The following is a 25,960-nucleotide window of genomic DNA, read 5'->3' as shown; positions in this document are numbered from 1 at the left end:
ATTTGCCCTTGCAGGAGTCACAATATTTAATATGGTTGATTCTTAATGCTATTGAAATAGTTCAATAATTGCTGCATCCAATCATCAGAGAAAAAAAATGAAAGAAAGGTCTTATAATGATCCCTGATTTGATCTAATATGAAGGGGAAGATACTTATAGATATCATTCACTGCCGTTTAATCTACTCATTGCCAATATGATCGACACTGATTTACCATTTACAGTATGTATTTGTCACTGATCTTAATGCAATTAAATAAAGACTTTGCCTTATTGGTTTATATCTCAACACTGTCTATATTTACTAATTTATAACTAACTTACACCAATATTTGCAGAAATAAATTTATAGATGGTCAAAGAACAACTCTTCACAAATAATTGTTTATAAGGATCAAGAAAATTAATATTTATTAAAAAAATTCTTCAACTAAATAAAGGTTATGCTAAATAAACATGTATTTATTTAAAACATAATATTTATTTATTTAAATATAAAATTAAATAAGTAGAGGTCATTTTTAATTGAATGGTTGGTTTCCTAAGATTTAAACTGTCTGGGTGTCAAAACTATGTTAAACTAGTTTCAAACTCCAAATATTAGTAGTAGCAGCAGCAATAACAGCATTAGTAGTAACACTAGATTTACTAGTCTATGTAATAGTGAATGCTAAAGATTCCTGTGAAATAACAATATCTTCGTAACCTTAAGAAGCTAGAGTTTATCAAAGTAATTCATCATGAACTGCTTATAAAAATTCTTCTGTAGGATATTTTGGGAAAAAATGAGATATGAGCAGGATATCTTAGAAATCTTATTTGTGATCTACCATGTTTATTTATATTCATTTATTTTTTAGGAAGCCCTTTTGTTTGGGTTAATCAAAAGAAGTAGGAACAGATTTTGATAAACTGGAATCAACAAATTAGTCTGTCAAATATTTTGTGAATGCTCTCCAGCACCAAAGAGACAAACTAAAATACTGGAGAGAATACGTTTCACAGAGGTTCTGCAATTTAATATGACTTGCACTCTGTTTTACATCTACCTAGTCCAGAAAGATAGTTGCCTTTAAATCACATAGCTAAAGAATTGAGACCCAAAACCTTAATATTAAGTTTGTTTTCTCTAAGAAAATCCCAGTGTCTTAATGGAGTACATATCAAACAAGTTTAGGGAGGTAACTAAAAAAAAAAGCATGCTGCATATAAAGTTCGATCACTAGCCCAGCGCAGTTGCTTGTCCTATTTGTCAGTGGTTCTTCAAAGTTTAAATGTTTTCAGCCCTACTTGAGAAGGACATAGGAAGTTCAGTATGCAATATGTACTATTGTACACTATTGAACTCTTGTCAATCATTTGCCTTTTAGCTGAAGTCAGTTACAAATGTGCCAGAAAAGAAGTGGAATTCTTAACTCGACATCACATGGGTACTGTGTTGCTCCCCATAACCAAATTGCTTAGCAAAATGAATCACATGAACTAAGCCTTATTTAGATATTTTAAAGGAATGATAGTTGAGTGGGATGGGACAAAGTCTTGAAAGCAAGCAGTGTGGCTAGATCCTGGAATTTCGAGTCCCTTGTTGTTTATATTTCCTTGTCTGAAGGAATCACGTGATATGATGAAAATTGTATATTTCATTTTGTTTTGTTCCAAAGCTATTTTCTAATATTCCATTATCTGAATAAAAGTAATTTTTTTAAACCCCAATTCTGAGGATCATATTAGAAATAATATAATTAATTTAACCTTTATTAAATGTTAAATTAAATTGATGTTTAATTGCTTCAGATGTGTTACAATGAATTCAAAAGAATATCCCATAGCAACAGAATCCAACTTTAAGGTTTATTTCAATGATCAATCAAAATCAAGTCCACCTTGTCTGAGACTTTGAGACTTTGCACGAAACTCCTGCATATCCAAAATTCTAAAGTTATAATACAATATGACAGGAAGAGAGGTGAATTTTATACTTTCCCCTTAACCATCTTTTTAAATGTTTGATTAGACTTCAATGTATGAGTCAGTTTATACATTCCCCACAAAATCAGTTAACTTCTAATGCAAAAAAGCCCCATGTTAAAATAACCATTTTAATTATACAAATAAATCCTTAAAATATAACATCAGGATTATCTGACATGAAGATTAAACTATCAAAGGCCTTTCCATGCTTTGTTTCCATCCACTTAGTTTCAGCTCCATTATAGTCCTCTTTTACAAGCTATTTTACAAGCTATTATTATGGCACCTATATATTGAGTTGTATCTGTTTTAAATCAATGATGCCACAGTCACTCTCCAATAGATACCCTTGACATCCTCATAATTGTATTCTAATAGGTTCTTCTAGATGTGATAATTGATTGCGTTTTTCTCCCGGCAGCAATCTACTGTAATCTGAATGCTGGGAAAACGTAATGCCTCTGAAATATAAGTGCTTCCTCAAATCTAGGTCCATGTAACAGAAGAGCAAAGACAATGCAACAATCTCTACTGTTGGGTAGGTGCTGGCTTGTTCCTGCTAAGCAGGGAGTAGATTATTTCCATAAAGATAACTCTGTTCCTCAGTTTGATCACCCAAAAGTTACAAATGCCCAGTTCATCAGCCAAATATTATCTATTTATAAAGGAGGAGTGTGGCTAATTAGCAACATAGCGGATCCTATCTTTAATTTTAAATTCCTCATCTCTCCGCTTGTCACTAATCCTATATCAAATCCCATCATCATATCACTTTCAGATAACTACAAATTATTCATCCTTGTGATTAAAAATGGGCTGGTTTCTAATAAGAACAAACTGCTTCTTTCATTGTACCTGCATCTCACCACATCATTAGTAATCATTCTGTTCTTTCTCCCCAATAGAAGCATTTGTTTTCCCTCATGGAAGAAAAAAAAAGTAGTTATTTGAATTGTTTTAGAAGATAAAACGTCTCTTTCCCAACATTGTTGGATTCCTGAAAATCATTGTTCCAGTGTTAGATGCTTCCCAGCAGAACAAAGGCCCCTTGGTTTGACAAGGAAGCAAAGGTTTAAACTTGCCTATCCCATTTGGGTGCCCTCCAAATGCCTCCAAATATAATTTCCATCATTCCCTGCCAGCATGTCAACTGCTTTAGATTAGAAGATGATCAAAAATTTAGACTGAAGGAACACAACTGAGAAGGGGCAGAGTACTACACGGTATCTGAAATAAAAACTCATGGGCCTAAGACTGAATGGCCAGGTCAACTGGGCCTCATGGCAGAGATAAGAGAATAGACAAGATCAAAATATGAGTTAAATTTTATATTGACAGCACTCTGGATGTTTCATTCTATTGGCTGTCTGCCTATTCTTTGACACTCCCTATTTTAACACCATAAATTGCAAAGATATATCCATTAAATCAAGACTTGCTGAGCTTCTCTCACTCTCCATTGTGCCTCTATTTGACCTTGCCTTATGTGGTTTCTTTACATACACACACACACACCCCATTTGTTCTTACCTCCAGAGCTTCCCAAGTGTCTTACTAAGTTCTGCATTGTGAAGGTGAGGATACTGATCAGCCAGCTTCCTCCGGGCCGCTTGAGCCCACACCATGAAGGCATTCATAGGCCGCTTGACATGGGGCTTGCTCTTGCTGCTTCCATTGACACGCACAGGCATGGGCACTAGGGTCCAATCATAACCACTCAGTACCTGGCTCACTGCCTCCCGGATGCACACTGGAAACTTATCATCATCTGCCTCTGTGTCTTGTTGTTCCTTCTTCACTTTCCCCATCTCACCATTGCCAGAGTTGGTAAGATGAGAGTTGGTGTCTGATGCCATGGAAGGTCCTGGCGAAAGACAGTGGTGGTCTTCAGAACCAACAGGACTCATTTCTACTTCAGAAAGGTCTTGATCATCTGTCATTGTTTCCTCTTGATTTTATCCTTCAAAAATGAAGTTTCAAGCTGGAACTACCATTTAAAAAATAGATGTGAATATTAAAGTCAAAAGTGTTCAAACTTCCTGAACAATCAAACAAACAGTCAGTAACCATTAAAAAAAAAAAACCCGACCAGGGCTAAATTTTATCACTTGCAAAATTCATGATCAAAAATGGGAGGACAAAATCCAAATTAATTGATGCTTCCGATTCTTGTTGGAAAAGTTTCTAATATGGCAACCCAATTTTTGAACACATGGGCATAAAATAAAAAATTTGGGGTGGTCTTAGAAGGGTGAGAATAAAAAAAATCTCTATGTTCTAATTTGTCCTTCTACATTCCAAATATGGCTTCTAATATAAGCTTCTTTTGAGACTGGAGTCAAGAATATTGGCAGCAGAGGAGAAATAGGTGGTTTTAGTATTAAAGGATCATAACATGAATGCCTTGTGATTGTGTAAGACGTACATTTCAGAATGCGTCTTTACACATTGTGCCCTTCGAAGCCAACAGGTAAAAAGCAGCATAGAGGGGATACAAATATTTTGTCTTTAGGTTTTTGTCGTGTTTCACTTACACTCTAATTAAAGGGAGGGGGGGGGAGAAACTTTTTACGAAATTCAAAGCTGTAGCTTTAGTTCGTCATTACTTCTACCACCACTTAGTTTCTGTGAGATATTATCCAACCATAGGGAAACAATATTTAAAAATAAAGTTGACCAAAGCACCTTAAATGAAATTAGTCAAATTAAAATTTGGCTTCCAGTTATATGTTTACAGTAGTTTGAACAGAACAGTTGTAACTTTGATCTGCTAAAGTAATAAGTGAAGTGAAAGCTGTCAGTTAGTTAAAAAGAAAGGAGTGAGAGAAAGGGGGGAAAAAAGAAGAAGCAAGTTACCAAGTGCAGGTAAGGAAACTTACATCAGCCGGTCTCTCGGGCAATCCTGCGTTAGCTGTAATTTGTGTCCCACTACCTCTCTGTTCTCTCTCTGTGTCTGTTCTCTTTTCACGAGGCTGGTAGCTTTCAAGAGCTGTGTGCTGGGAGAACTATCAGAAGTGCCATTCTTGGAGGGAGGCTTGGTTGCTCCTAATACCCTGCATGAATGTCTCTGTGACTGGCTCGTTGCTTAACACTGGGGGAGGGAAAGTCAAAGGGTGGAGCTAAGAGCTCTCTATGGCCCAAATACATCCATTGTATGCAGACAGGAGACGTTCGGCATCCCCATCAACTACATTTCAACCCCTATCTCAAATTAACACTTTTCTATCATACAGCCTATTTAGAAGGTGGCTATAGTCAACTTTTATTTCATCTGTTCAGACGTTTAGCATCAGACCTTCCTTTCTTCCTCCCCAAATACTCCTTTCAAACCATCTTTTGTTTGAAAAAGGACCACATTAAGGACCACTTTGTTATATCATTCCTCTACAGAATGAACGCACTTTGTGTGTCATTCCCTTTGATCGCTATACCAACACTTTTATTTTTATTTATTTTGATATCTACACATCTCTATATGAGTGTGTGAAGAATATTAGTCAATTATTCGATACGTGCATCTACTGAAAACAAGATAGCCTCCATGTATGTGAAATTATATAGAATTGCCTTTAGGATGACACTTACTGTTCTGATGTTGGGCAGGCTTCCAATACTTGAGAATTCTGCAAACCTGTAAGATAAATGCTTTTCTCCTACAAAAAGAGTTCAGAACATTCTGGGAAATAAGAACAATCTATAAAGGCTTGTAATTGAATTGCCTGTTGCCAATTGCAGTTCGGCCTGTACTTCTCAACCTTCTCAACTTTTAGATACATGGACATCAAGTTCCAGAATCCCCCAGTCTGCATATTGAAGGAAGTTGCAGTCAACACATCTTAAAGTTGCCAAAGTTGAGACACACTGAGATAAGTTAGACTTCTCTTGTAGACTCCATGCTTGGAAGATACTGAGGACAAGGAATGGGTGGATTGATTAAGGGCTTCATCCAAACAAGATGATTTGGGACAATTTTGAAAGCATTTTGTGAGAGGAAGTGTTAATTTGTACTTTTACAGTTATGTAGTTTATTGTTGTTTTTCAATCTGTGGTAGGAATTCCTGTCTGTATAAACACTCCTGAAATGCAGATCAAATTTAAACACATCTCAGTGCAGTGACTAATATATGTATCTAATGACTTCCCTATTGTAGTCATAGACAAGAAGGCCTAAAACCATCCCTCCTAGGATTTTTCCAAATTCTTGTGGAGAAAACACATAGACAAAAAATCTACATCTTCTTTCTCTTTGAGTTACCATTTTAAGTTTCCAATGATTCTTGCAATATTAATATTAATATTGATGGAATGGACTTGCAGACATTTAACAGAATCCTCAGGAGACAGCTCCAAAGATGCAGTTAAACCCAGAAAAGACATTTGCACAACAGAACCATGAAATATAGATTCAAGTATAGATGATTCCATAATCTTGTGGAATTCTCACTACTTTTGGCATTCTAGAACAGCTGCAACAAAAATGTGGGATTTTTTAATCAGCTGAATCCTGGTAATTGTCACATGCAACCATTCCAATAAACAATTTTTTCCATTTAAGTATCCAAATGGTCATTTTAACCATGATGCCTAACAATCCCCATTCCGATGCAAAAATAAATATTATAATACAAATCAGCTTATTATATATTTGGGACCATTGGTGAAATCTGGTATTGCGTAGGCTGTATTATCTATCTTTCTTTTTGGTCAGGGAGCTGAGAAATTATGCCTGAAAACAGGAAGTTGCTATATTTTTGCCTAGACTACTCTTGAGAATGTAACTGTTGTCTTTCTCTCCTGTTTGTTAGGAAGATGCTGTAATAACACAATGTTGTGGTTTTTGCTCCAGCAAACACGATGGGTGAAGGCAATCTTGGGATACTAACACAGACACTAAAAGCAGCTGTGATTCCAACATGATAGCTGGACTCACAACTATTGCACACAAAGCCATAATATGTTTAACCACAGTATATTTAATAAATCACAACTAGCTGGTTTCACATAACATAACATGTTAAACTAAAACCAACTGAACAATATTACAGCTTAAGGTGCAGTCAGTTTCTAGCAAGAATTAGACAACGTCCTGCAGATTTTGTGAATGTAGGTCAGGAATGATAAAGTGCAGGTCTTAAAACCATTCCATATATTGCCATCCATCCAACAGTAATTTGTAATATGATGGAAGAAGAAAATTATAAGTCTATGGAAAGACCATATTCATGTATTCTTTTTTGTTATGTTTTATTTCTATGCCACTTTCATTGACAGAGAAGCACGGTGATTTACAAAATAAAAGGGGAATAAAATTATAACTCATGTTTAAAAATAATAAATACATACATTCAAAATATATAATTAAACAGATATCAATCATATGATTAAAAGAAATAAAAACAATTCCAATATGGGAAGTGGAAACCAATAATAGTATATATTTTGGGTTTCACATGTATGAACCCAGCTATTGTTCCTAATGCTATTACAGAAGGAGTGAGTTTAAAGACTGATATTATAGTATAGTTAGGCATGTGTAACTGACAGATTGGATGCCAAATTGTGATTTTAATATAGATTTGATCTATTACTTTATTTTATAATTTTTAACTGGCTATTCCTTGAGTGTTTTTATTTGTTCTGGTCTCTGGTCTTTGACTGTAATAAACTTGATTTGATTTGAATTATTACAGAAGGAGTGAGAATGGACCCACTAGGAGACCAAGACTTAATGCTTTCTCACTCATGTCTTAACTAAATTCCTAATGCCAAGTTGCCATTTGCCCCACTATTGGCAATGTATTCAACTGAACAGTTACATTAATGATAGTAACTGAATCTGGGTTCATGGTGGGTCACCCAAATGAGAGGAGGCAACCTGAGGGTATAAGGTTGCACCAGGTATGCACTACAAAAAAAAAGTAGCAGCAGAATGGTAACTTTTTTCTCTTTTAACAATAGTTAATGTGGTTGCAGCAAAGATTATGCTTGACAAATATTATAATTTGTCCAAGAGGGATCTTGGAGTCCTAGTGGACAACCGTTTAGATATGAGCCAGCAGTGTGCAGCAGCTACCAAAAAAGCCAACACAGTTCTGGGCTGCATAAACAGAGGAATAGAATCAAGATCACGTGAAGTGTTAATACCACTTTATAATGCCTTGGTAAGGCCACACTTGGAATATTGCATTCAGTTTTGGTTGCCACGATGTAAAAAAGATGTTGAGATTCTAGAAAGAGTGCAGAGAAGAGCAACAAAGATGATTAGGGAACTGGAGGCTAAAACATATGAAGAATGGTTGCAGGAACTCAGTATCTCTAGTTTAATGAAAAGAAGGACTAAGGGAGACATGATAGCAGTGTTCCAATATCTCAGGGGTTGCCACAAAGAAGAGGGAGTCAACCTATTCTCCAAAGCACCTGAGGGTAGAACAAGAAGCAATGGGTGGAAACTGATCAAGAAGAGAAGTAACTTAGAACTAAAGAGAAATTTCCTGACAGTTAGAATAAATGGAACAACTTGCCTGCAGAAGTTGTGAATGCTCCAACACTGCAATTTTTTAAGAAAATGTTGGATAACCATTTGTCTGAAATGATGTAGGGTTTCCTGCCTGGACATGGGGTTGGACTAGAAGACCTCCAAGGTCCCTTCCAACTCTGTTATTATTATTATAATCTATAACAGTAAAACAACAACAATGGTCAAATTGTCGACATAGGGTTTGGTAAATAATTGACGTTGTAGCAAAGACCTCTCCTGCCTTTGAATTAACTTTTAATATTGAATTTTAACTATCTTTGCCTCTTATCTAAATAGTCCATACAGTTTTTATATTTTCATATTTTACTTGTAGACTGCCCAAACTCCCTCTGTGAAGGAGAGGGGCAATTTTTAAATTTGATAAATGAAATAAAAAATAAATAAATAAGGTGGACAGATTAACAGGATAATACATCATAAAAACTCAGAAGTAAAATTGTTTGGTTTTATTAACAAATGTGTAACACAGTTACTACTTTGGACTATAATAACCATGAATCCTAACAAATACAGCAAATGGTCAGGGATTGTGCATTTAGTTGTAGCCTAAAGCAATGTTTCTCAACTTTAGCAAGTTTAAGAAGGGTGAATTTCAACTTTCAGAATTCCCCAGCCAGCAACACTGGTTGGGGAATTCTGGGAATTGAAGTCCACCCACCTTAAACTGGCTAAGGTTGAGAAACAGTGGCCTAAAGTATTTGAAAGATATTAATGGATCTACATCAGTGGTGGGTTGCTCCCAATTCTGTCCGGTTCTATAGAACTGGTAGTAAAACTGGAGGCTAAAACATATGAAGAACGGTTGCAGGAACTCAGTATCTCTAGTTTAATGAAAAGAAGGACTAAGGGAGACATGATAGCAGTGTTCCAATATCTCAGGGGTTGCCACAAAGAAGAGGGAGTCAACCTATTCTCCAAAGCACCTGAGGGTAGAACAAGAAGCAATGGGTGGAAACTGATCAAGAAGAGAAGTAACTTAGAACTAAAGAGAAATTTCCTGACAGTTAGAATCAATGGAACAACTTGCCTGCAGAAGTTGTGAATGCTCCAACACTGCAATTTTTTAAGAAAATGTTGGATAACCATTTGTCTGAAATGATGTAGGGTTTCCTGCCTGGACATGGGGTTGGACTAGAAGACCTCCAAGGTCCCTTCCAACTCTGTTATTATTATTATAATCTATAACAGTAAAACAACAACAATGGTCAAATTGTCGACATAGGGTTTGGTAAATAATTGACGTTGTAGCAAAGACCCTCTCCCTGCCTTTGAATTAACTTTTAATATTGAATTTTAACTATCTTTGCCTCTTATCTAAATAGTCCATACAGTTTTTATATTTTCATATTTTACTTGTAGACTGCCCAAACTCCCTCTGTGAAGGAGAGGGGCAATTTTTAAATTTGATAAATGAAATAAAAAATAAATAAATAAGGTGGACAGATTAACAGGATAATACATCATAAAAACTCAGAAGTAAAATTGTTTGGTTTTATTAACAAATGTGTAACACAGTTACTACTTTGGACTATAATAACCATGAATCCTAACAAATACAGCAAATGGTCAGGGATTGTGCATTTAGTTGTAGCCTAAAGCAATGTTTCTCAACTTTAGCAAGTTTAAGAAGGGTGAATTTCAACTTTCAGAATTCCCCAGCCAGCAACACTGGTTGGGGAATTCTGGGAATTGAAGTCCACCCACCTTAAACTGGCTAAGGTTGAGAAACAGTGGCCTAAAATATTTGAAAGATATTAATGGATCTACATCAGTGGTGGGTTGCTCCCAATTCTGTCCGGTTCTATAGAACTGGTAGTAAAACTGGCGGGAGGCTCTGCCCACCCACCCCAACACACAAGTAAAGCAAGAGCACGCTCCCATTGCAAACCAGTAGTAAAGATAAGTAGAACCCACCCCTGATCTACATGGTTGAGCCATAGTTATCATTCAACTTATATTATGTATGTAAAATAGTTTATATATTTGTGAAAACATGAACATGTTTTTTTTCTGTTAGCTCCAGGAAGCTGAAAATGTCCCTATATATCCCAGACTGACATAATTGTTGCACAAAAACTACAAAAATGATTAAGTCAAGCCTAATATTACATCCAAATGTACCACTTTTAAAAATATATTATGACACATGATGACATTATGCCATATCATTCTGCATCTGCAACTAAATTCTGTGAATTCTGGCTATATTTTATGGAAAATATAGTGATAAATATATGTTTTTCTAGAAAATATATGCTAATTGGGAAGAATAACTTTGGCATTTCAAACCAGGCCCCTCTGTGACCATAACCTGAATATCTTCATCCCACCACTTAAAAGGAACAAACGAGAGTTTGGTAATTTCTACCCAGGGGAACTGTTCATTTCTATGGCCTACTTCAAATGGTGTAATTATATTACATCAACTCAGCTGTATCAAGCCTGGTTAGAAAGGGTCATCTTTAGCCAGCGTGAGAGATGGAAGACTCTTCAGATGGAGCAATAGCCTCAGGGAGGGGAAGGCGGTGTGTGTGTGTGTGTGTGTGTATCTCTTGGTCCCCTGAGATAGCACCATGAATTGGAAACACTGGTCTGATTGTTCCAAAGTCAGGCTAAAATTCAGCTTTGAGTGGGGAAGTGCAACTTGGGAAACAATGGAAAAGAAAAGAGGTAGGGCAGCAATTTTCCCCATGCCCAGGTGCAGTTTGCTAGTGAAAGACAATAGTATTTTGAATGCCATAGCGATCTTCAAGCATCTGGAATTACATGGTCAAGCAAGAGGAAGCGAGGCATCAATTGACAGAAGAGCCCACTTCATGAAAGGGGACTCAACCTCAAACCTGGAAGGGCACTCCAAATCTCACCTAGAAAGGAGAATTCTTGCTTCTCCTAAGACTTTATGATGGAAAACTGGACATCCGCAGAAGTTTCTCTTTGTTTCTGTGTTAACTATGAATGAAGCTGCTTAACTAGGACAGCGCAAAGAAAGGTATATTTCAGAAAACAACACGTATAGATCATTGTTTCTTTGAATCTCAGAAGAAAAGTGGCTCCTACTTAGAATGAGAACAGAACTCTGTAGCAACATGACTAATCTGTGCCCCCTGTTTTATCTGACCTCATTTTTAAAAAAAAGATTATTTAAACTGCTAGGATGCAGCTAAGCCAACCGTTAACCTCCCCCCAAAAAATCTTCATTTCTAGTAATCATCTTGAGCTGCGTACTGGTTCCCTAGATATTTTTAGCCAATAACAATAATGGATAATTTCAATTTAGTGCTCTGTTTGCAGAAAAAAGTATATAATAAACGGAGATTGTAGGAAATAGACTGGAATGTCACAATCAGAACACAAATCATATGGCCACCATTTTGTGAAATAATCCACAGCATGCTCTCAAAATACCAAAAGGTTACCTACCTCTGGATTTAAATTATTATCTCCTCCCCCCATCAGTCATGCTTTACAATCAGAGATAGCTTTTCCCATCACAATACAAGGTGAGGGGGGGGAGGTGTGGATTTGAGAACCAGAAGAATTTTTTCATAACCACAGTTATTTTGGAAAGCATTAAAGTGGTAATTTATGACATGAGAAACCTGGAAAATGTAACTTGTTTACTTTGCTGTATTCTTTAAACTGGCTAATTAAATAGTTAAATGGTTGCATTGTGTTTAAGTTCAGGATGCATTCTTCCATGTTTTTATTATAGTTTTAAACTGTTTTGATTGACTTTTTAATGGTTTTGTTTTTAATTATTTTGAAGGTTTGGTGTTTTGTTTCTTGACAGTATACACTGCCCAGAATCATTTAGGTGAGATGGACAGCTATATACATTTAATAAATAAATAATTGTTGCACTTAGGAAACAGCCTATTAGTGGAGCTGAAACACATTCACAAATCCATGGTCACAAATAAACTTGATGCTTATTTTCTCATTCTGCAACTACATGTACCCTATTTAGTGAACATATAGTGTCAGTATGGAGATCTCTGATATATTTTCCACTGCTACATATTACAGCTACAAAGAAAGTGACATTACAATCTGGTGCTACTCTGATTAGACTAGATCTCATGCTTGTAAAAATAGTTTTTCAAATTCAATCCATCAGATCTTGTTGGCAAGACACCTGTCTATAAATCTGAATGTTTACAGATAGGCAGCCTTCCTATTTGTGTTCAAATTGTCTGATTTCATAGCATAATTTTGGTGGATTGTTTTTACTGTTTAAAATCCCAAGGTTGCTAGCAGATGAAGAAATGTGGAACCATCAATATTACCACTTCTACCGAAAACAGAAAATTTTGTAGCAAGCCCAATTACTATGAAAGGAAGATCCCAGAACAATACACAATGGCACAAACTCTAAATTCAGGTGGGGAGGGGGTTCAATTGACTTTAATGTTGCAATTGCATCCTTGTCTGGAGGAGCCTTTGGTTAAGAGAGCTTTTGTTCACTCTATTCAGCTTTGGGCTGAATAACACCTGTCTGCAAATCTTAAACGAAATGTATCTTTTCCCAGGATTATGCTGTAGTTGTGGAGGACAGATGTGCAATCCCAAGAAAACACTCAGCTGCTTCAACAGTTGCTGGGGTGCTATAGGAGCAGCCCCTCCTGCTCTGAATACTTTTTTGCCTCAGAAACTGAAGCCTTGCATAGTTTTACTAGACACGGCTTGTCCAAATGTGTGGAATTACAAATCCTGAGAGTTGTAACTCCAGTGCTTTTGTAGTCTCAAAACAGGCCAAAATCAGAAAATAAGATACATTAATTACAAGACAATATTAAGCCAGTCAGTCATTTTAGAGTATATATTATATAAAGGAACAAAGATAGGAAAATGTGGACTCCAGATTTTGGATTCCATTTTCCCACAGAGCTTAATTAAACACAATTAATATACTTACTTCCCATTTCATGATTTCCATTTTCTGCTGCATTACAATTGCAATTTTGTAGCAACATTAATAGGCATCTGCATATTACATACCAGCCTTTTAAGAGCCATGCATGACCTTCAATTCTCTGTCTCTATCTACTGGAGCTAACAGCAGTTCTTCAGGATCTCTGGCAGATGACTTGTTAGCACTTGCTTATTTCTAATTGAATTTATTTCTAATTGAAAGTGTCAGTGACTGAACATTAGATTTTCTGAGTGTGAAAGATACCATTAAGTACTAACTGTATTAAGGTTCCTTCTCCTTTAGGCTGCCACTAACGAAAATGCATTACAAGTATGTTACATTAATAAAAATTGGACTACTGTGATTGCGGTGGTCCTTGTTCAGCATTAGTCTCTGTTGCATTGGTATTATTTTGATATTTTTTTGATATTGGATATCAATGAACTTGGATAGCATGAACTTCTCTACATAGGGATGTCCATCTTAACTTTCTCTGTTTAAATCAACAGCAAAAACAAAGGCCTAATCTAGACCTCCCCAAATGAACTAATTTTCTATTCAAAATTAAAAGAGAAATAATGAACACATTAGAAAAACAACTTGTCAGAAGAGAAATTAGTCAATAGATTCCACATATCAAGGAGAGCTGAAGGAAGAAAATTAAGCTTCCATGATATTATTTATTTTCTCAGAAAACGTTTCAGCCACTGAAGAGCTCTGATGTTTTAATTATCTCAACCTTTGAGGGAAATATACATGCAGGTAGGTTATATAATTGCATAACCTTTGTGTCCAGACACATTGTAAATATGATAGAGGTCTCTGTTGCAGATGATGCTTGTTTTGGGGGCAACAGATTGGTGTCATATCCCTTTGGAAAATTGGAAGGACTCTATTAATTATTTCTATACACTAGAGCAATAACGGGTGAAGGAAAGAGGGGAAAACGTTCAACACGCAATGGCTGAACAATAACGCCAGTGTGTAGACAGAAAGAGAGACCCATGAATTGAAAGTTTGATAAGGGCTCTCTCTTTCTCTCAACAACCCCTTCAATTTCTCCCCCCTTCTCTTGCCTGCTTTCTTGTTTGGGTTTTTTAACAGTGCACTGCCTTTGTTCAAGATACAGGTGAACAATAATCATGTGATTAAAACGCACGCACACACACACACCACACACATGCACACAGCTTCTTAAAGGCCCGTCCTTTCTTGCCCAGAACCAGGCAGCACTTAGGGCTGTAAGAAGCAGAGACCACAAGAGCCGGGCTAATGGTCACAGGACAACTATGGCTGAGCCTTTTCTGATGGGTCTGGACCGTTCAGGGCCTCCCTGGAATGAAATGCTACCTCACAGAACAAGAAGTCGCCTCAGACAGTGGGAGAATGGGAGGAGAGGCCCATTGCAGTCCTTGCTTCAGAGGGAACTATAAACCCCTGGTTGATGGTACCTTTATATATATATATATATAAACCATGCCGGTTTTCTGATTCTCCACCACTTTCCTAGATCATACTGGTAGAGCAGATTGTTGGCACTACTTGGAACTGTCAACTTAATCTGCCACAGCCAATGTTTGGAAGTCTTACTGGAGCTAAATCAGGGGAATGAAGGTTAGTTTTATTTATTTATTTATTTTCTTTTTGTTTTATTCTGTAGAAGGAAAAATGTATAAAGTGCAGACTTCTAGCTTCTCTTCAAATTCTGATAGATGCTAAGATGGTGGACTCCATTCAAGAAAGGACTCACATGTCCTCTTCCTTTTTCAGATGTCATGAAAAACATCTAGGTTCTTCTTTGGAAGAAACACAGAAATGAATGTCACCCTCTACTGGGTTCTGTGGGGTACATAGGCTTGCTTGCAAGAGCAGCTAGGCAAAGAGATGGAGATGGGGAAGCTGATTTTCATTAGACCTTTTCAAACTAGGGTTAAGGCAAAAGGCTACAAATGGGACTCCATGTATTTCAAACAACTTGTAATCTAATAGAGATAAATTTAAATGATTTTGTTATGATGAAGTCTAGTGTGTAAAAAAGTAATAAAGCCACAAGTGTTGAAGAATTGGAAGAAGTAACAGTACTTTTGCATGTGTATATGTAATTTCTTCTTCTTCTTCTTCTTCTTCTTCTTCTTCTTCTTCTTCTTCTTCTTCTTCTTCTTCTTCTTCTTCTTCTTCTTCTTCTTCTTCCTCCTCCTCCTCCTCCTCCTCCTCCTCCTCCTCCTCCTTATTTCTATCATTGCTACTTTATTTAATCTTTTCTGTATTACAAATAGTGAAACACTTTTGCTGTATGGATTTTTAATACCACCCCCAACAGAAAATCCTGGGATTTGAGAACTGCTGCTCAAAGATAGTGAGAGTTTCTGATGACACACAACAATCTGAATCCTTATCTCAAGTCTATACAAAAAGAAATGACACTAAAGTCATACAAATTTGCATAGGATCTACAAAACATTCCCTTTGTGCACTATAGATTCAAAGATGATGAGCAGAAGGAAGGGAGAATGGAATGCGTCCCTTTAGATGATGTTAAATCTATTTAATTATGAACATGAATGTAAATTGGCTGATTATTCCTCATATTGCTAGATATTGATCTCTATTTTATTAAGATAGTTCGACTTCTTTGAGTTGGATTTTAGGTACTACACTACAAAATTAATGGGTGAAGCTAAAAAATGAAAATTGATTTCCATTTATTTGCATTAAATGTAATTAGATTTAATATAGTTGACATTACTATTTTCTGATAATGTATAGTATATATCAGATTTTTTTCTCACAAATTGATAACTGTTCTGAGATATCTCTATGGGTTGTATCCAAAAGTTTCAGGAATATAATGGAACCTAACTAAGGCCTCAGAGGACACCTTTATTTTTAGAAAGATACCATTTATTAATTTCCTTGCTTAGAATGATGCTTCAGATTTGTCATCTAAGTCTATATTGTGAATATATGCAATTAAAGAAACAAGTCTATTTTTAACATATTTCTTTTTCAGAAGTATGAGATGTTAATGTAGAGAAATAGAACATATAGGGCACAATCCTATGTGAGCCATCTTTTCTATGTAGTTATTGACTCTTTTGAGGCTACAAATGTAATGATATGTCAAATTATAATTAGGAAATTCTAATTGTAATTACAATTCTGGAAGGAGCAAGGCTTGGGAAGTATAGTTCAGCCTAGATAGACCTTGTGAGCAATATTAGCTTTCCTAGAGTCTCTTCCAGGTTTGGATTAAGTTCCCACATTAAAATGTCTTAAAGTTAATATTAAGATGCACTTCCCAATGTGCTTTTTCCTGGCTGCTTCCTGCTGCAGCTGGGAAATTTGTTGGTAACAGGAACCTTCCATTTTTAGGCAGTAACTGTCATTGCGTAAGTTTGTATGGCATGGAGTAATTGTTAATTATTGGAGGAGGCTCATCTGACCCTCTTGTTTTCTATATTCCAGTTTAACAGCAAGAATTAAGACTCATAAGTGCCCACAAAAGATTGTAAAGGTATTTGGTTACCCCAATAAACATGTCCAATCTCTCTCTCTCTCTCCCTCCCTCTCCTTCTCTCTCCATCTCATCTCATTGTGAGATGCTCTTTACTAGCTGACTGGCTGACTACCTAGCTATATACTTCTGAATGATGCTGCATCTCTGTAAGCACATTTGATTTGCATAAGGAATAAACATGCAAATTCCCATAGTCATCTATATCAAGAAAGCCCTTGCTAATCCTGTTTCATTTCATGTTGACGTAAGGTGATTTAAGCCACAGAAAACTGGAAGCACCATAAGGACAGTAGCAGCTATCCTTCCCCAAAGAATTTTGGAAAATACAATTCTAGTTATGTATGGTGGCCACATAAATCAATTTATTTTGTACACAAGGGATCACTTTTAAAATGGATCATTATTACCAATGAGGTACTTAAAGGCCATCTGGGTCCCAATTTATCTTCATGTCTGTTTAACTGGTTCAGAAATCAAAGTGCCATGCTTTCTGTGGACTTGATCACTCTACATCACAGGTTGACATATTATGTTAAACAGATACTATAAGATCAAATCTCCAAGATATTGATTAGCAATTTTAACTTTTTTCCTTGAAAGTGTTTCCAATTGTCCTAGAAATTCCTGTACTTGGTGAAATCTAATTACTCCTCTAGTGAAGAAACCCTGACCAGGGAATATCTCTGAATATTAAGGTTCCTGTTATGTTTTAGTAGCTAAATAATTAATTATTCTTATTCTTCTCTAATGAGTTATTTAACAAACATCCTGGATTAGACGCCGCAGTTGATTTAGTCTTTTTCCATAGCCTGGAAAGTAGTCTTATTCACGTGTTGGATTGCTGTGTGTACATACTCAGTTCTTAAGGAGATTAAAGGAAAGCTTGAAAAAAAGGCATATAAGAGTAACTTTTAAGCCGGGATTCTCAGGTACTGTAGCTAAGTTTTAGTAAATGCTATTAATCATAGGAATGGTGACAGAGAATTAATATCTGCAATATATGGAAAGAAGTCCATCAATTTGCTCTGCTCCTCAGGGCTCCCAATACAGATGCTTGGTTATCACTGTAGTTTATTGCATAAAGAGGTGAAAGAAAAGGCCCTCGGTTACATAATAGGTTGCATGTCTTCTGTCTGTCCTGTTTGGACAACCGTGTAATTTTCTACGATTAGATTAACCATATGTTCAGGTTGGGTATCTCTGCCCTTCAAAACATCTTTTAGAATTTATATTATAGTTTACATATGCTTCCTGCCATGAAATATATCTCTGCTGACTTGGGGTGAAATGATCAGGAAAAGTTTATGAACTGCAGGTTATCCATCACTGGTTGAGATGAATTTTGAGGATCATAATGTAATTCAAAAGCCTGGTACAATTCTGAGTTTTACTGACATCTGTGACATTTTTACTTGTTGGCATGCTTGCCAAAAATGCTATAAATTAAATATTGTTGTATTATGCCTTTCTGAATTGAAAGAAATTTCAGGACCTAAGTTTTGTTTCTTTTAGAAGGTAGCTAGCTGGAAATTTGCTGGCAATAGATGTCAGATGATAGGTAGGTAGGTAGGTAGGTAGGTAGGTAGGTAGGTGGATACAGTAGGTAGGTAGGTAGATATAGATAAGTAGATAGGTAGGTAGGTAGATATGCAGGCAAGGGCAGACAGACAGCAGAAAGATAATAAAAATTAAAATATATAGAATGTAACATTTAAATTTACTCAAAAAAACTAAGGAGGAAATAGAGGAGGAAAACTGAACATTTTTTTCACAAACAAAACAGAACATTAGCTTTTGGTAATGATAAACAAATGGAGGTGGGCTTTTAATATGGAATACATGCATGCATACGTTCATACATACATACATACATTTGAATATGACATTGAGTGCCCTTGTCTCAAATGGAATTGCTAGGCCCCTGGAGAGCACTCAGAGGAGCCAGAATGCCAAGGACACCCACACCCACACACCCACTGAAATCCAGGCCAGGTATATCTGACTCACGCAAACTGGTAGGGCCGGTGGCAGGAGGCTCCGCCCACCCACCAGGAGGTCATTATGTCCCATTGTTGACCCTCTGCGCATGTGCAGAAGGCTTTGCGCATGCGCAGAAGAGGCGTGCATGCTCTCATTTTCGAACCGGTAGCGAAGGTAAGTGCATTTCAGTGCTGCACACACACCCAGGCTTCCTGCTTCACCTAATTTTACACATTACAATAATAAATACATAGGAAGCTGGGATGGTACAAAGGAAAAGTACTTTTATTTCCAAAAATGTTTTTAGGGCACAAATGGCTCGGTGCTCATTTAAAAAAAATAAAAAAAATATCTGTGCATGCATATGTAATCATTTCGTAATGGTCTATCTTATCTCAGCAAGACTTTTATGAAAGTATTCCAAATGAATCCATTTTAGGATAGCTAAAGACTAAACTCAGGTCTACATCTTCCAGTGTCTTTCTCAAGTTACATTCAGACTGTGGTGATTTTGTCTTTAATGACAAAACATTTTGCATGCTTCCCTTACATAGAGGAGTGTGGGTCTGGTAATCTCTTCTGATCATCATCAAACCTTCTCGCCTATCAATTAACATCATGGATTATTAGGACTACTTTGTCAAATTAAGATATGGCTTCTGTGCCAGCCATACTGATAGGCCTACTTGCAGAGAGCTCAATCTAACAGAAGTTAAGAACATAGGAATATTATCAGTATCCTGTATCTCATTTGTGGAATACTGTATACTTGAAGTATTGCACGATGTGTCTTTCTCTCTTTTACATATTTATAGGCAAAAGTAACTGGAATGATTTTTATGAATTTGGGATCCAAAATGCATCTAGATTAGGCTTTTCTTACACACTGCCTGGCAAATTACCCCTAACATTTTCTATGGGGACCCAGATATATCTGTTCATTATTTATAATTCTTTTTTAAACTTTTCACACTGTTCCTTCTTTCTTTTGTGCATGAGGAAAAGGTAGAATAGCTATGCAGTATGATTTTATTGAAATCCTTGGATCAATCTGAAAAACGTAAGAGAGTCAACATAACATATCCAACTATTTTAGAAAGAAAACAAGGTCTACAATTGCCAACTGATCAATTTCTTGCCTACTTCCAGGTTTAAACAATGAAAGAGGACAGGTGTACCTCTTCACTTCCTATTCCTTTGTTCTTAACCCTTCCTGCCATGATGTAAAATAAGAAGTTTCTAGTATCAATTACAATATCAGTTTTAATAGCTTTTTAAAATTAGCCATCACCCTCCCAGACTTGCATTATCTACTGTAAGATTATGGATATCTTTTACCATTAAGTCCTATATGGGTTTTGATATCATAATTAGTGTGACAAAGAGTGTTTTTAAAACAGTTTGCTAGGCCGAAGGTTAGCATGTATGTGTGAAACAGATACGAAGGTGTTTGGCCCATGTTTTGGCAAGGCACTCATTCTTTTAGGGAACATTCATGGAAAACCGGAGTCACGCAGCAGCACTTGTGTCTTTGGCACCCTTGCTCTGTGAAACATCCCAGGAAGTCAGGGAAAGGGTTAACCCAGGAACATTTCGGCCTGCTGCCTCCTTCCTTGTAATTCCTCCCAGGGAATAAGAACAAGGAGCTCTTTCTGTTTTCAAGAATTAATAGCAAAGAGTCATCTGGGGTGTCATTCAAACCCTGATCGGCTCCCAGAAGAATGTGTGTGTGTGAGTAAGTAAAAGAGAGAGGGAGAAAAAGAGAGTGTCCCTGAGGCCGAGACGCCAAAGCAAGGGCAGAAATAATTCTGTTGGCAAGTAGAGAACAAAATGGAAAATGTTCAGGAAGACATTTTCCCTTTCTTTAAATTGTTTCCATCCCAATGGCCCAACCAGAGATTAAATGCTTTGAGCCACATTGATCAGATCTCTCTCTTTTATTATATAGCTGCTCTTTCCTTATTTGCTGTGCCTGTGTCTGAATCTATATCCTGACAAATTTCTGATTAGATCAATGTTACCTGCTTTAAAATATGAAGTGCAACTTTTTCTGGCTCAAGAGCTATAATTGGGGCATGTCTGGGGGCATGTTGCATGTTGCATGTTGAAGAACATGCAACATGCCCCCAGACATGCCCCAGTTGTCAGGCCTGGAAACCAATTATAGCTCTTGGTGCAATTCTTGCAAAATTTTATAGCTTCCAAGTCAATTTTGTGTCCATGTGGTCAGATTTATTTATTTATTTATTTATTTTGTCACAACAATATATGTAAGTATCATACAAAAAGATTATATAGTATATAAACGTATATATGAGTAAATATTAGGAGGTATAAGCATATATATATAATATAAGAAGAAAAGAAAAACAATAGGACAGGAACGGTAGGCACATTTGTGCGCTTATGCACGCCCCTTATGGTCCTCTTAGGAATGGGGTGAGGTCAATAGTAGAAAGTTTTTGGTTAAAGCTTTTAAGATTATGGGAAGAGACCACAGAGTCAGGTAAAGTATTCCAAGCACTGATGATTCTGTTACAGAAGTCATATTTTATAACCTCTGTTGGGGAACTAGGACTGATGAACTTTGCCAAGATACAGTACAAAAGAATCACTGTTATTGTATCTTGCAGCTGGATTTTCCACTGACAAGGGTTTCCAATTCCTAAGCTTCCCCCCGCCCCTTCGTTTAAACTTCTCATCCATGTTATCCTTGTAACAGTCCTTTTAACCTGGACCCAAGGGATACTTTGCAACTTACCCTCACAATGGCAGAAAGTGTTTTTTGAAGCTGCCAAAGAAAAAAGCATTGCACTAAGAGTAGGAATTGGATGTTAGTAGAATGTGTTCCCTTCTTGGTTAGGTGGAAGGCCAGCACAATGGCATGGTGGAAGGAACTCTTCTCAGTCAGCAGAATGAATTCCAATAATACCCAAATACTCCAGAATTATCTTTTCTGTTTTTATACTATATTACAGTGCACAGACATTTGCCTTTCCTAGAGTATGCAACTCCTAATTAATTCTAAATTCCAAATGATTGGATGTGCCTGTGTCTGAATCTATATCCTGACAAATTTCTGATTAGATCAATGTTACCTGCTTTAAAATATGAAGTGCAACTTTTTCTGGCTCAAGAGCTATAATTGGGGCATGTCTGGGGGCATGTTGCATGTTGCATGTTGAAGAACATGCAACATGCCCCCAGACATGCCCCAGTTGTCAGGCCTGGAAACCAATTATAGCTCTTGGTGCAATTCCTGCAAAATTTTATAGCTTCCAAGTCAATTTTGTGTCCATGTGGTCAGATTTATTTATTTATTTATTTATTTTGTCACAACAATATATGTAAGTATCATACAAAAAGATTATAAAGTATATAAACGTATATATGAGTAAATATTAGGAGGTATAAGCATATATATATAATATAAGAAGAAAAGAAAAACAATAGGACAGGAACGGTAGGCACATTTGTGCGCTTATGCACGCCCCTTATGGTCCTCTTAGGAATGGGGTGAGGTCAATAGTAGAAAGTTTTTGGTTAAAGCTTTTAAGATTATGGGAAGAGACCACAGAGTCAGGTAAAGTATTCCAAGCACTGATGATTCTGTTACAGAAGTCATATTTTATAACTTCTGTTGGGGAACTAGGACTGATGAACTTTGCCAAGATACAGTACAAAAAGAATCACTGTTATTGTATCTTGCAGCTGGATTTTCCCACTGACAAGGGTTTCCAATTCCTAAGCTTCCCCCCGCCCCTTCGTTTAAACTTCTCATCCATGTTATCCTTGTAACAGTCCTTTTAACCTGGACCCAAGGGATACTTTGCAACTTACCCTCACAATGGCAGAAAGTGTTTTTTGAAGCTGCCAAAGAAAAAAGCATTGCACTAAGAGTAGGAATTGGATGTTAGTAGAATGTGTTCCCTTCTTGGTTAGGTGGAAGGCCAGCACAATGGCATGGTGGAAGGAACTCTTCTCAGTCAGCAGAATGAATTCCAATAATACCCAAATACTCCAGAATTATCTTTTCTGTTTTTATACTATATTACAGTGCACAGACATTTGCCTTTCCTAGAGTATGCAACTCCTAATTAATTCTAAATTCCAAATGATTGGATAGGAAAGTCCTTTCAGTTTTATGTGTGATAGATGGACAGACAGAGACTCTGGATAGTGAGATGGGCAGCATATAGTTTTAAAATGAAATAATAAATAAAATAATAAAATAAATAATAAAATAAAATATGATCAGTCTTATAAATTCACACATTAATCTTCAGAGTTTGATATATTTAATCAAGAATGCTTACATGTTTTTCCCAACACCACTCGCAGACTACAAATATACCAGTATTTTAGCAATTAGATGTTGGGAAGTTACAAAGTTGCCAATTTTACTGTCAATGAAACTTTCAAATTATAAAATGAATATAGAGAGTGGAATGGCAATTGTTATTTTGTAACTACTGATTGATATCAATATTTGTAAACTGAAAATAATGAGTAAATAACTGAAATCAGGAACATTTTAATTGAGGTGGCATATTTCAAAGTTATTGCAGGGACAAATCTCAAATTCTGTTAATACATTTTTCATGATTTTTATTCATCAGACTAGTAAAAAGTAGCAATAAAAATAATTCACCCCTATTGTTCCACTATGTTATTTTCTAATATGTAAATCTGTTGCATCCCACCATGCTTTTCTTTACATCCTCTCCATTTCAGTTCCTGCATTTTGTCATTTGATTTTCAGTTATAATCTTTTATCTTTGGGGCTATTCTTTTTTCCTCTGTTTGCTATTGATTTGCATTGCTTTATTATCACTTCAGTTTTATAAACTGAGTTATATTTCATACCAGCCATCATCCATCGGAGCTAAAAAAATGGAAAAGTGCCTACAGTTGAATCTCTGTGCACTTCTTTCTCAGTACCTCAAAGCAATTCTGAATATACAAACCCTTCACCCTATAAAATAAGGGCCCATTGTACAGGAAGGGTTAATAAATGATGTAAAGAGGGGACCATTTAAGACACGACAAACCTTGACCTTTCATAAATCATACTAGCTTGGGTGCAAGTGTGTGGGGGCTCTATGCAGCTGCGCGCGACGTTGACATTGTTCCCACCATCTCTAAATGCAACAAATCCCTCTATTGTCTTCCTGGTTTATCTGGTTCCTCTTGTTTATTAGCAGAGGTTGTTTGGCACTGGTTCCAGCTCTGGGCGGGTGGAAAGAGTGCTGGCACGCACCAAGGAGGGAGGGAGGAGCGGGTGATGAGAAGGCTGTATCAATGGCGTTATTGTCCCACCATTTTTGTTTCGCTGTAATGATATGTTTGAAAAAAAGGGGGGGATTTAAAAAGAAAAGGAGAGAGAGAGGGAGGGAGGGAGGGAGAGAGAGAAATCTGTGCAAAGGACTTGGTAGGAATTGTTGTCTGGGTCTCGAGCGGATGCTACTGCAGCTGGAGGATGGCCCAGGACATAGGCATGACAGGGTTGCAGTAGCCCTTTATTCTACTACTTTGGATTCTGATCTGTCACTCTGTGACAAGCACTGGAATCCACAGGTGTCAATTATTAAAAAAAGATCAGTGGTCATCCGCCGACTTTCACATCCATTCACCAGAAGCTCGCTGTGACAAGTTCATGCCACATAGATATCAAGGGGATTATTGTAAAGTTATTGCTAATGTGTTTTTGTCACAACTCTTCTCTTTATTCCTTCTTGTCTCTTCCTTCCCCTTTCCAGAAAAGCTATATTTATATAATACTCCTCTCATAGGATTAGACTCCATGTATCTGATCATTACACTGTCAACAAAAAGTTAGGTAATAATAAATTTGCTTTTATAATGCCACAAGATTCTTCTTTGAAGCATTTCCTAATTATTATTTTAAAAAGAAGCAGAAGTGATATTTACTAACCCTGAATTTCATGTTATGTTTTTTTTTTAAAAAAATAGCACATTGTTTTAACCAACCCCTGCTGGCATTGTGTCTTGATTAGACAGATAATTTAGAGCTAATCCATGCATTGTGTAGGATGGTACACTTTTGACATGGTAGAAATTTCTTCCCAAATTTCATATAGGAAAGTATTCACTTCAAGGAAAGTTCCATCTTCTTTTTCTAAACTTGACAGAATTCTAAATTAATCCTTCTTTCTGATCCATGTGAATGGGAATTATTTTTAAATACAGCAGTTTTCATTTAATGTCTCTCCATTATTGGAAAAAAACCCTCCTGAGTTAATACAGATATGTAAAAACTTAATTGTATTATGAATGCAACTTTGGGAGAAAAAAGGAAGAAGTTATAATTCCAAAGCCTGACAAGAGATTATTGCCAAAAAATGGGAAAATGTGCTGCAAAAAGGAGATTAAAACATATTAATTTGCATGAAATGTGTACTAGTTTACATGTTGAGATGCACATGTAGTCATAATTTTTATTATATAAATAAAATGTTTTTATAATAAGGAACCACTGTGATTGGATGGTTTATGGGCTAGCTCAAATTGCCATCCAAAGTATTGAAGGTTCTTGTTCAACTTTCTTAAGATTCTTTATCTTCTCATTGAAATTGATCTGGGCAATTATTAGGACTGTGCTTAACAAATTCCCACAAGTAGACCACAGATGGTCAATCAATGTATCATCTATAATTTCATTATTAGAGCTTTCTGATTTGTATTCCCACTATATTAGCCTTCCTTAACTTGGCACTTTCCATCATTGCAAACTAGGAATTATGGCAGTATAATTCATTATGTCAGGATGGCACCCAATAGGATTAGATTTTCAAAGCCTATATTACATGCTAGCGGAAAGATTTAAGTGGTGTTATTGACATGAATAAACATAAACATGAATAAACATGAATAAAAGCTTTACATCCCAAAGACAGATAAGCACTTTATTTAATTTTTAAATCAATAAGTCAATATTTTGATTTTTGGAAGAATTGAGCCAATGAAATAGTAAAAATGGTAATGTACCTTATTTGGAAAAGGTGAGCAGTTTTTTTTAAG

The 25,960-nt window shown here is 36.3% G+C and overlaps 1 protein-coding gene across 1 annotated transcript in view; it reads right to left on the bottom strand.

The window, feature by feature from the left end:
* Positions 1–4,991, bottom strand: part of SOX10 (SRY-box transcription factor 10) — a 30,734-nt gene extending 25,743 nt beyond the window's left edge. Inside the window, exons 1-2 of the mRNA XM_058190041.1 lie at positions 4,852–4,991; positions 3,503–3,959 (exon numbers count right to left, since the gene is read on the bottom strand). Of these exons, the coding sequence (XP_058046024.1) occupies positions 3,503–3,912 (410 nt within the window). The 5' untranslated portion in view covers positions 3,913–3,959; positions 4,852–4,991. The remainder of the gene's footprint in view (positions 1–3,502; positions 3,960–4,851) is intronic.
* Positions 4,992–25,960: the final 20,969 nt, after the last annotated feature.

Source organism: Ahaetulla prasina, chromosome 7 (assembly GCF_028640845.1).
Source record: "Ahaetulla prasina isolate Xishuangbanna chromosome 7, ASM2864084v1, whole genome shotgun sequence".
Lineage (NCBI taxonomy): Eukaryota > Metazoa > Chordata > Lepidosauria > Squamata > Colubridae > Ahaetulla > Ahaetulla prasina.
This window is presented reverse-complemented; position numbering and strand designations above follow the sequence as displayed.